At 37.1% G+C, this 12,500-nt stretch overlaps 2 protein-coding genes across 2 annotated transcripts in view; both read right to left on the reverse strand.

The window, feature by feature from the left end:
- LOC138020205 (uncharacterized) overlaps positions 1-676 on the reverse strand; it is a 3,284-nt gene extending 2,608 nt beyond the window's left edge. Inside the window, exon 1 of the mRNA XM_068867228.1 lies at positions 367-676. Within this exon, the coding sequence (XP_068723329.1) occupies positions 367-676 (310 nt within the window). The remainder of the gene's footprint in view (positions 1-366) is intronic.
- Positions 677-1,241: 565 nt separating this feature from the next.
- Positions 1,242-3,455, reverse strand: LOC138019834 (uncharacterized). The gene has a single exon (XM_068866758.1). It carries the CDS (start codon positions 3,267-3,269, stop codon positions 1,926-1,928), a length of 1,344 nt encoding a protein of 447 aa, XP_068722859.1. The 5' UTR covers positions 3,270-3,455; the 3' UTR covers positions 1,242-1,925.
- Between the last annotated feature and the right edge of the window lie 9,045 nt (positions 3,456-12,500).

A 12,500-nucleotide genomic window follows, 5' to 3' on the forward strand; every position in this document is an offset into this window, starting at 1 on the left:
TGTACCTCCGCAAATGTCACTCGAACTTCCACTCAGTACGATCATTAAAATGCCTTGATTCTCGATCTGCTTCAGTGTTTTCACATCCTGGCAGGTGTGAGCAACATATCCAGATGTTGCGTTCAACACAATAATCCCATATTTGTCTTGCAACTGAATTGCAGTCAGGGGAATTTGAGCCCCCCATGTTATTTATGTAGCAAACAGCAGTTGCATTATCACATTGAACTCGGATATGCAAATTTGCACATTTCCCAAATAAAGCCGTTATTGTTAAGAGTACAGCCAATAATTCTAAATAGTTAATGTGATGGGATGCTTCCTGTTGGGTCCATCTCCCCCCTGTTCTTTGTTCTCCCCTCAGACCACCCCAGCCATGGGCTGAGGCATCAGTTTGAATGTGAAGTTCGGGTTCACCATGAGAAGTAAGTTTGTGTGAAGTATCAACATTAGATATCCACCAATTTAGTTCTTCTCTAGAACTGGGGGAGAGGATCATAGAAGATCCGAAGTTGCCTTTGTTCTCTTGCAAGGCATGTGATTTGTCCCTTTCAAGGCTGCGATAATGGAGGGGGCCGTGTTCCACCCCTGGAAAACTTGACACAATCACCCCAATTACCTCTGCCATACTTTGAATTGTGCTGGTTTCTTTATTGACAAGGTTGAAGCAGGCCATTTTCAGTTTTTGCTTTCGGCTTATGGTACGTTGCACAGTCATTGTAACTAATTAAGCACAAATCCCAAGAAGATGAAGACCTGAGATGGTATGAGTACTGATTTTTCATTGTGAATAGGGAACCCAAGATCCTCAAGCAACATAACTGTTTCTTGTACATTACCATGGCATTCACCATAGGTTGCTCCTTGTAGATAGCAATCATCCATGTAAGATGAGGACAAATAGCCCTTTTGCCTCAGTACATTAAACACTGGTTTTAAGAGTTTAATAAAGATTCTTGGGGCTGATGGCAGCCCATTTGACAGGTGTATTGATACAATTTGTCCCGCCACCTGAATTTCAAAAATTTTTGATGTTTTGTGGCAATAGGTACTGTATAATATGCCTCCTTTATATCTACGGATGCCATATAACACCCTTGGGTCATCAGATCTGTCACTGTCTTAAGTGAATCCATTTTGAAGTGCCGGTAAACAATGAACTTGTTTAGCTCCTTAAGGTTTAGGATCATCCTATAGTCTACTCCATTCTTTTTTAATCTAAGGAAAATGGACGAAACAAATTCTCCTTGTGAGAGAGGAGACTCCACAATAACACCTTTATTAAGGAGTAACGTCGGGGGAAAAATATATATCACAGAGAAGATCAAATGCAAACGACCAATACAGCCATGCAAGGCAGGATATTATTAAGGAAGGGTTACGTGATATCTCTTTAACAGCTACTCATCCGAGACTTCTATCATGCTAAATCGTAAACTAAAGGAATTGTAGATTTCAGTAATGTATAATGGCCTTTATCCCCCTGAGTGATACCGAACACGCTATTTTTAGGGTCTTGGCCCATGGACTACAAGCATGATTTGAAATTGTGGGCCCTTTGGCCGCGGCAGTTTAAATTCGTCATGTGTTCTTTTTTCTGTGTAGTGCATGATCTGCCCGTTTTCACCGGAAGGGCTAAAAAGTACAGGTCACTTCGATATCAGGTTGTGCCAGAGTCAAGTGGTGATCGAGAACTAATGTTGAAACGTGCTCAATGGCTTAACTACGCTTACGGTGATTTCAAATTTTAGAGGTTTGGCGACACTTAAGGATGAATTATGACACAAGAGAGGGCCATCAATTTGAAAAACTTGGAAAACCCCCTTTGCCTCATTATTATTTTGAACGAAGTCAAGTAAAATGCTAGTGTTAGTAATACTAGTTCTTGAGCTGTTATTCGCAACCTTAAATAGTTTACGAAAGGGTCAACAACATTGACATGGAACGCTCGGAAAACTATTATTGTGTTTTTGGGCAAACAAACTTCTTACCCAAGGTTGAAAAGATCCTCCGCCAACTGAAAAAAACTGGCTTCCTAAAGCAAGAATATTCATTTCAACAATAGCAACGGAGCCCCTGTCAACAAGATGATAAGCATGTGAATCGAAAAATGTTGGATTCTCCAGTACCCCTTCTATGACCTTCATGAGCATGCCCGAGTTTCTCCGTGCAGACAAAACGTCGGGGTGGTCGGATCCAAACGGTAGGAAATCTGCAGCGACAAACGTTTTCCTCGCAGAGGTTCCATTCTTTTGGTCGCGATCTCGTTCATGATCGATCTGTGCTCCCATTTCCTTGATACACTTGACTACTGTGGAAATAGAGCCTCTGTGACGAAGAACTTTTTCAGTGCGCAAGTGAACAGATATGAAATCAGAACCCAACGCTTTTGATATAAAATCATGGGCAATTTCCAAGAGTTTCTCATTAAAAAAAGAAACATCAAGCGTTGAGAGACCAAACTGGATTGTTGATGGCAATGGAAAGTTGGCTCGTTCTTTGGTGCCATTCCCTCTCCACTCCACAATGCCGATACACGGTTTACCCTTGATAACTTCGTGGAATCTCTCCATCGATTTAAGAATGCCCACATCGACGCAAAGAGTTTGTGCAACCTTAAGTCCTCCGAAGAATTGGTTGTGTTTATGACCACTCCACGCACAAGGAATGACTGAAGGCTTTGAAATGTTCCTCTCTTGCCGTAAGCGTGTTGCTTGCGGTTCATAAATAAGATATAACAGCGGGTCCAATCGATCTTCACAGACATCTTGAAATGCCTTCCAGGTTGCGAGAGCGTTGTAACCGTGGGAGAGCAGCTTTTCATTGAACAACGTCAAGTTGAAGTAAGACGCCAGTGTCGGGAACTTGAGTGTTGGATGTTTTGGATTGAATTTTGAGTTGCTTACGAAAGGCTCAACAGCGTGACCCCCACTGTAAGTGGCTAAGGCTGCAAGAGCAATTAGACTATTTGTCGCCATCGTAAGTTGCTCCCAATAATTAAACGCCACATAAAACTTTCGAGGTTTTCTCAAAGCAGGTGTGCTTTTCAATAAGCCATCTTGCATAACATTGTGCGTGTCGAGGGTGTTTACTTTCGAGTCATTCGTCCGACTTACCACTTTCTCCATGTCCTTTCGTCGAGCACGTACTTTCCATGTTTGTACTATTATTAACACTACCGCGGCAACTAAAACGAGAACAAACAACTTGAAACGTATCCGTAGTAAAGCCATTTCTAACACGTCAGTTTCACTCCATAGCGACTGCATGGAAGGGTTCCTATTCCACGCGGATTATCCTTCCTGACATGGATTTCAATTAGTGAAATTTGAGACAAAATTCAGATTTTGTGTTCGGTTCGGTTGGAAATCTAATTTGAAATTAAGTAAAAATTACCATAGGCATTTATATTCAAGATAGTTTTGTCAACAAAGGAACAAAGGAGACTAATGTCACGCATGCGCATTATTAATGACAAATTCAATTTTATTTGCATTGTGATTTTTTTGAGAGCATTCGAGCCAGTCTTACAAAACCTAGAAAGATCTCGGCGATTTCTTCTACTTGGGAAAGTCCTTTATTTCGGATGAAACGAAACATGCTTGGATCGGCTGTTTTAGAATGCTGCAGTGTGGTCAAGCTTGTCAGAGAATTTCGCGAAAGTTGGAAAAATTTTGCCTTATTTGCATCGGGTATGGTCATGATTGAATGTGCAAATCACAATAATGGATGTTGTCGAGTGTTAAAGTAACTGGGACCGGCATTAAGATTTTCCGTTGTGGTTTTTTCACGGGGATACCCGCGCTTGAAGTGAATGCAAACCAAATTTGCCAGTTTGACGGGTTTTGCTTGTGGCGCGTCACTGGTAAATAAATGAGCTGGTAATCCGTTCAAAGGATCTCACAGCTTAACATTTATCCATGAATGGAGTCAAGGTAAGTAACAGAAAAGCGTGACAGAAGAATTTCGTTTGTTCTCTATCTCAAGCGAATACAGTCTATCTGGACGAAAGCGTCGTTTAGCAAAGTATCAATCGGTTTATAGCTTTTTTTGTTTAAACTGAACTCTTTCGTTAAGAGTACAGGACTTCTGTCTCTGACGTTGGTCCACGAAAAGCCGTCAACAGGTGAAAGTTTGTGAGCCAACGGATAGGTAAAAGTGGCACAGCGAATACTGAAGCCCGACGTTTTCGACTCCTTCGTGTACCAAAGTGCTTTTCCTTGTCAAAGAAACAGTGCTAGTTTTTTCCACCATCAAGTCTTATTTTCTGTGGACTAAGGCATGGAAAGTCTCTGCATTGTTAATGTGTGATTTTCACACCTTCTGAACATTTTTTCGTCCTCTGTCCTCTTGACATGTGAACTAAAACCGTGTATGTTTGACGCGCAACTGAAAATTTCTTTCCCCAATCAGACAAGGACGTCAGTGTTCACGTTACATTCGGTCAAATCTCAGCAAATAAGTCTTGGTCCAGCGATCGCCATTAGTATGAAAAGCACATATTTTGGACGAATCGAACTGCTTTGGAAGTTTTCCTTCAAAAGTGGCAGGGCGCACGAAAATGCTCTATGAAAGTAAACCTAATTTCAAACGAAACTTGGCCCTTTGAGACGCGATGATTCAACTCTGGGCCAAATTAGAAAAGCTACAATGAGATAATTAACTGCAATATACTGCAAATAAGACTCTTGCTTTTACTCAATAAATATCAGCTATTCCCAGCTATAAAAAAAATTTCCAGCTATTAAAAGATGTACTGTGCAGGGATGGCGCAGTGGTGAGAGCACTCGCCTCCCACCAATGTGGCCCGAGTTCGATTCCCGGACTCGGCGTCATATGTGGGTTGAGTTTGTTGTTTCTCTACTCTGCACCGAGAGGTTTTCTCCGGGTACTCCGGTTTCCCCTCTCCTCAAAAACCAACATTTGACTTGATTTACTTTCATTGTTAATTTCAGTTTACAGTGTCCCCAATTAGCGCTCCAGCGCTAGAACGACTAGACACTTAAATAAAGTTCCTTTCCTTTCCTTTCCTTGTTAGTGTAATAATAATATTTAGAAATAAAAATACCTGCTTACCACAACTCTGCACTGCACTTTTCGATTTCATAAATTTCCTACTTAAATTGCGGAAAACCGTAATAATTGTGACTTTAAAGATTTTTACAAACTGTACAGTATAATTTACATGATAAGGAATTAATTTTATACACAATGATTTACATGATTAGTAATTATTCATTAAATTTGTAAATAAGGTATATTTTAAAAATTTCACTCCTTTTTGTGGGTCCCATTCATATTTTATCCATATATTTATCCAGCTGCTACCATTTATTTCTTTAGTGTGTCTTGCCTAATAAAGTTGGAAAGAAAGAAGTTATTAATAAACAGACAAATGTAACAATTCTTTAAACTTTGTACAGTAAATTCTTTTACCTTTGTCTGAACATTCAAGTTTTATCGGACATGTGACTGTGTACAAGGAATGGCAGCAAAGATAAACAAAAAACAGGTCAATTAAATTTTTGGACACAAAAAAGCCATAATATTCAGATATAGCTTCTCTTCAATTTCTTCTGCACGTTTTCTTGCGATTACTATAAGTTGCGATACACCAAGAATGAAGTAAAAAATGAATTTCATGAACACACAGTGGTGTGTGATGTTCCATCATCCTAAATCAACGTATATTAATTACTTAACAATGTTGGAATCAACGTTAAATTTTATTGGGCCACATAAGTTATTAAATACTGGCTCAATTACTGATACCGTAATATTATTGATGTACTTTATTTAATACTTTATTAATTTAAAACCCTTTCACCCCTAAACCGGCCAAAACCGGCCATTATTGTATTTAGTCATCAATAGGGAACCAGCAGTAGTCAATGGGTTAATTAATAGACTAACAACATTTAAGATCAATGGCTGCACATTTCGTACATTTTCATCCTGATTTAGATAAATTTACATTATTCTCTGCAGTGAGATAGTAGCTTACCACAAAAGTGAGCAATGAATATGAATGAGCATGAAATGCTCACATAAAAATAAATAAGTAGTTAATATTGTGTCAGAGTTCCATCACATAGTCTGCTTTGCCTTGAATTGCCCTTTTAAATTTAAACATTGCACAGAAGACAAGACCTGGTCTATGTATTTCCAGACATCCCACATTAAATGCATAATTTTAATTGTGTATTTACTGTGGATGTAATTTACATCTACAAATGATCAAGTGAAATTTTTACCTCACAAAATAGAACTCATTCACAAAATTTCATTCCAGTACAACCTACAAGTCTGATGGCAGTGATCACATCATTCGTCACTATTGTATAGATGTGCTAAGAACATCAACATCACTTTTGAATAATTCGCTGGCAGCATAAATGATGAAAGCAATGAATAATTACTATAGCTAGACTTGATGGAGTGTAATACCATAGATCAAGGACAGAATTATCCAATAAAGTAATAAACTAGAACTTCATTATTGACTCACTAGTTAGCATATATTATCAAGAAAGACTTCATGATCACTTGACCTAACTAAAAACAATGTTTTGGTTCCGTTCAATGAAAGTTCTTGAAATTTTTAAGGTAGTGTATCTTCAGAGTGTTTGCACATGAGATAAATGCAGTGAACCAGGTTGGCCTCAGACACAGATACACAAAATAGAGGTAGCGCGGCTGGTATTAAATTATTGTCGACGTATCTGTTGAGATAAGATGTTCTTTAAAAGTACTGAGGACATCTCATAACTCTAAACGATCACTGAAAGAAAATGACTGAAGTGACATACTTCCTTCCAGTGCTGCATTCAAGTTGGATAAATCGAAGCCTGCGAGCTCCAGGGATATATTTCGCAACCACTTTAGATAGTACTCCCTTCCCAACAAAGGAATCTGGCTTTTGCTCGGGCCTTTTCGCACTTTGAGCATTTGTTCCGATACATTGACTTACATGGAGAAATAAAGCTAAAAAGTATAACAACTTCAGAGGCGTTGCTTCCCCGAGCAAACCCAAAGGACTGCTTACAAAAAGCGAAACGAAAGAAAAGTTCCCGCCGACTAAAATGTCCCTTTCAGAATCTTTCCCTGTCACTTAAAGTTTAAATGACCACCTTCAACTGGCTCAAGCTATATAGAACGATCGAAGAAGCACAGGTTGAAATCACCGGTCGCTTCGAAAGCCATTTTTGTTCACATCACAGCGCGCGGTTGCAAAACGGGATACTACAAGTAAGTAAACTTTACTAGTAAACTTTATTAATAAACTTTATAAGCAAACTTTATTTGTAAACTTTGTCATCAAGATTGTTTCAGTGTGTTGATTTTATAATGTCCGTAAGCATATGACTTTATTCCATTGTCTAATAAAAATCGTTTGTCATCGAAACATGACAATGACACTTTATTCAGCTCATAGCTTCCATGTTGATGATGGTTGCTTCTAATTGTTTTCATTGTATGATACATTTTTTTTAATTGAATAAAGTTTGTTTGTAGTCTTCATGTTTGATATTTTTTTGAATAATTCCTTTGTCTGTTTTATTATTTTGATCATTGTTTTTGATATAAGAATACATTTTACTTCGTAAGCCTATGAATTCAGTGATTGGAATTCCAGAAGCTTCATCTTTGAATTTATACTCTAATCACCCTGAAACGATTATAAAATATTTTGTAACTAACCTTTAATATTAATCATAAACACAGCATCAGGGGCGGGCATCTCGTTTATTGACACAGCGAGCGTTCTCAACATACCGAAGAGAAAATTACATAAGTGAATAAGCAAATAAAGTCAAGGTTGAAAGAGATGCCTTCGAGTGGCTCTTGCATAACTTACAAAATTTTAAGTAACCTAGAAAACCCCTAGGGGTTCAACATACCTGCGAGCATGCCTAAAGTACTTCTACAATTAACACGAATCTGAAACATACTCCATTGTCATTAGCGAAGCGTTACAAAATATATTTTCCAATAACTTTCTTATTAGTTTTATCATAGAATTGACTATTTTCAGTATAATCACTGAAGTCAAATTTATTTTTGTCATTAATTAAAAAGGTCTTGATACATCATTAGTTTCAATTTCATAGGTGAGTGAATCTGTGTCTGTGAATAATAATTTTGCTTTATTATTGTACTTTTGTTTGATATAATTATAATGAAAATCATACATTAGCGTTTTGCTTAGATCTAAAATACACATTCCAACATAAGATGGTCTATTTAGGGTTAGTGTTTCTTTAATCTTATGAATAGCGACTACTAGTTTTCATTGAAGATTTTGCAACTAACATAAGTCGGTTTTGATGTTAATTTCAACAGTTTCTTCTCATCCGTAACGAGTCTAACATCAACACGCTTACGTAAATTTTGCATTGTTTTTCCATATACACTGTTGTTCATGAGTTCGAAGAAATATTTTTCAAAAGCATTTTTAGCATTTGTTCTTACCTTTGTATTAAAGTCAATATACTGCTTTAGCCAAGGTGATTGATCAAATTCTAATACTTTATGAACTTGTATTTTGTATTTTTTTTTTGTATTTTTTTTTCTCCATTCATCATGATATAAAGTATTAGGATACAATAAAAGAAAAAAGAAGTACAAGAATGGAGAAGGGCACAATATAGTAAGACTAAATAAGGCCCTTGAAATACCTTCTATTAATGTATCATTTTTCGAGCACAAAGACGCAAACACAAGCACATACACGCACTCACGCACCCACACACATACACCGCTTTCCTAAGCTTCAAGAGTATCCCATTAGACCAAGAACAATACACAAGGTACAAGAATATCAGACTGATAGAATATTTACATATTTGCCCCACTTCGAGTAGTGAGCAGGGAGTTGATCAACGTTTGACTTGGCAATCATTGTCTCAAGTTGATATGCTATATTAATTTTTGCAATGAATATCCTAATACGGGGTAACTTTTTGTTGCATCTACAAGAGTACAGATATTGTCTCGCTAACAACAAGATATGGTTTACATATAATTCATCTTCGCAAGAGAACATCCCAAACAATATATCTTTAAGTGAGAGCCTTTGAATTTTAACACCTTGATCACCAAGCCATTTAATTACTTCTGTCCAGAAACTCTCTGACTAGTTACAATATACAAGAATGTGCTCAAGGAACAAAGAAAAGAACACGCTGGAGATAGGTAAATAATAATAATAATAATAATAATAATAATAATAATACTAATACTACTACTAATACTACTACTACTACTACTACTACTACTACTACTACTACTACTACTACTACTACTAATAATAATAATAATAATAATAATAATAATAATAATAATAATAAAAGATTTATACCGCGCCAGTATCCTACTGTTCAAAGGCGCCTTACAAAACTTTAAAATTAACACTTAAAACAGCTAAAATTAACTATAAAAAGCTTTTCTAAAAAGGAAAGTTTTTTATCTACTTTTAAAAAAAGACACTGACGGAGCAATTCTAATTTCACGTGGCAAAGCATTCCATAATGATGGTGCTGCTACAGAGAAAGACCTTGCGCCATATGTTTTCAAGTTATAGGATGGAGAAACCAGAAGATTCTTGGATGATGTGTGTAGTTGACGTGATGGAGTGTAAGATGTAAGCAAATCACACATGTACGATGGTGCCAAATTGTTGAGTGCCTTGTAGGTTATAAGCAAAATCTTAAAAATAATACGTTGATTAACAGGAAGCCAGTGAAGATTAAAAAGAACAGGCGTAATGTGATCATGCTTTGTTGCTAGTGTGACGAGGCGCGCCGCGGCATTCTGGACGTGCTGTAGCTTTTTTATAGTGTAGGCTGGTAGGCCATACAAAAGAGAATTACAATAATCCAACTTCGAAGATACAAACATATGAACCAGCAATTCAGTAGTGGCCGCAGAAAGATACTTTCTGATATAGCTGATATTTCGCAGGTGATAAAACGAAGATTTGCAAATTTTAGTATCGAACATAGTGCCGATATTTCTCGCCTTATGCACGGAGTGAATAGTTTCACCAGCAACTGAAATTTCGTGAAGGAGTGGTCCTGGAAGATGTTTAGCGGAGATCACCAATAATTCAGTCTTGTCTTTATTTAATTTAAGGCGATTAACCATCATCCAATGATTAATTTCATTCAAACAGCTCTCGATGTTAAACACTGCTAGATCCCTATCACCCGGTACGGTTGGTTGGAAAGACAAGTATAGCTGTGAGTCATCAGCATAAAAATGATAGCTCAAGTTTAATTTCTTTACGATGTCTGAAAGCGGCGAAGTATAAAGCAAATACAAAATGGGTCCCAGGACAGATCCTTGTGGCACTCCACATACAAGGTCATGTTTAATAGAGGTACCACCATCGACGGAAACATATTGCATGCGATTCGATAAATAAGATTGCAACCATAATAGTGGCTTTCCAGCTATCCCAAATCGTACACGTAAACGAGAAAGGAGAATTGCATGATCAACTGTGTCGAAGGCCGCAGAAAGGTCTAACAGCAGTAAAATTACGGTTCGACGATTATCAATGGCAGAAAGAATATCATTGTGGACACGGATGAGTGCAGTTTCAGTACTGTGATACTGTTTGTACGCTGACTGAAATGTCTCATTTAACTCATATTCGTTGATGTAGGAGATAAGTTGATTAGCTACCAATTTTTCAATTGCTTTGCTGATAAATGAAAGATTCGACACAGGGCGATAATTGGAGAACTGCGTGTGATTTCTTAAGGAGTGGGCGTAACATGGCAACCTTGAGTTGCGAAGGCATCTGACCAGTTTCCAACGAAATATTTATTATTTTCGAAATGAAATGCAACAGAACACCAAGTGCATTTCTTGTAACGTAACCCGGAAGAGGATCAAGAGCACATGACTTAGCAGCCAGATTCATGTTACATGTATGAACTTCATCCGCTGTTACCGTTTTGAAATTATCAAAAGAATATGAACAGGCGTTGTCAACATCAGGAACTGTATCTCGATGAGAGGGAGCAGCAGTCATTATATGACCCCGTATTCTATCTATCTTTGTAGTGAAGTACTCAATAAACTTGTTAGCAAGATCAGTAGGCGATTTGCAGGGGGGATATTGAATATCTGTTTTCCTTTGTAATAGTTCGTCAATTATTTTAAAAAGCTGTTTATAATTTGACTGATTCTCCTTAATTATTGATGAGAAATAATTCTTCTTGGAGTCACGAATTAAGTGCCAATCTTGTGAAGAAATACGTTTGCCGTTAGACACTTATTCAGGACTTTGTACTGAAAATCATGTAATTTTGTGTAAGAAGTGACACGAAAAGGCAGGCTATATATTTTTTTCGAATCCAACATGTCACCCAGAAATTGATGATTAAACCTTAACTAAGCAGTCGGCGGAGTGATCACTCTACTCCGAAGCTCTTTGTTGATAGTCTTAGACACAACAGACTTTATTTGAACTATTTCGCTGTTTAAAATCAGTTTGCACTGATCCTGTACAACAAATGGTTCGTTGCAAATACCGCGCAAGCCGACGTTTTGAGTTTTTCACGCCATTCCAAAGGAAGGGCGTCGATCACAGACATAAGCCTAAAAGCTTCCAGTGGTAAGATATTAAGCTCTCTTAACTTACTTTTAATAATAAAATCATTATTTTTGTCTAGTAAGTCCTCAAGTCTAAGAACACCTTTTTCTTGCAACGTTTTAAAATAAAAGGATTTTCCATCAATGCAAATTAATTTATTGTTCCATAAAATAATGTTTGAAAATGATTCGACTGTGTGAAATATTTGAATGGAATCATAATTTGCTGCTGAACACTCAGCAAAGCAATTCAATAAAATGTTGGCAACCTTATAAAATGTTGGTAACCTTATAGGCAGTTTTTTAATGTCAAAATTACAACATAAAATCAATTCAGCTCCAACTGGCTGCAAGTAATTTAATAAAATAGTTTTCCAACTGGCTGCCTGATCATTTGCGAGTTTCTTGCAACAAAGAATTTTCTGAGTTTTAAATATAGTTTCCAAATGCGGGGCTTTGAGTCCCCCATTTTCGATGTCATTTATAATTGCAGAACGCTTAACTTTATCTTTACCTTTCCAAATAAAATCATAAATTATCGTATTCGAATTCTTCAAAAATTCCTTGTCAAAGCATAACAAGCTGGCTCGATAGAGGAAAATTGGGATAATGAACGGTTTGACAATTTGGATTCTGCCAATAATGGTGAGGTCTCGCCATCTCCAAATTCGTAGGTTTTGTTTCATAGCGTTAATTAGTTCCTCAAAGTTCAGCTTGCTTTTAACCGTTTATCGTATGTAAAATGCACTCCAAGTATCTTGACCGATTTTTTAAACACAGTATCGCTCTGGGACTTGATACAATTAGCTACAATTTAATGCTGTAGTTTGGGCACAATTACCTAGTAACTACATATCTGTCTTTTCTTCGTTCACCTTAAGGTGGCTCCCTACGGT

Source organism: Montipora capricornis, chromosome 10 (genome assembly GCF_036669925.1).
Source record: "Montipora capricornis isolate CH-2021 chromosome 10, ASM3666992v2, whole genome shotgun sequence".
Taxonomy (NCBI): domain Eukaryota; kingdom Metazoa; phylum Cnidaria; class Anthozoa; order Scleractinia; family Acroporidae; genus Montipora; species Montipora capricornis.

What these genes read in the sequence shown, in the direction of transcription:
- LOC138019834 (XM_068866758.1), bottom strand. Translation starts at nt 3,269, where the DNA reads ATGCAGTCGCTATGGAGTGAAACTGACGTGTTAGAAATGGCTTTACTA.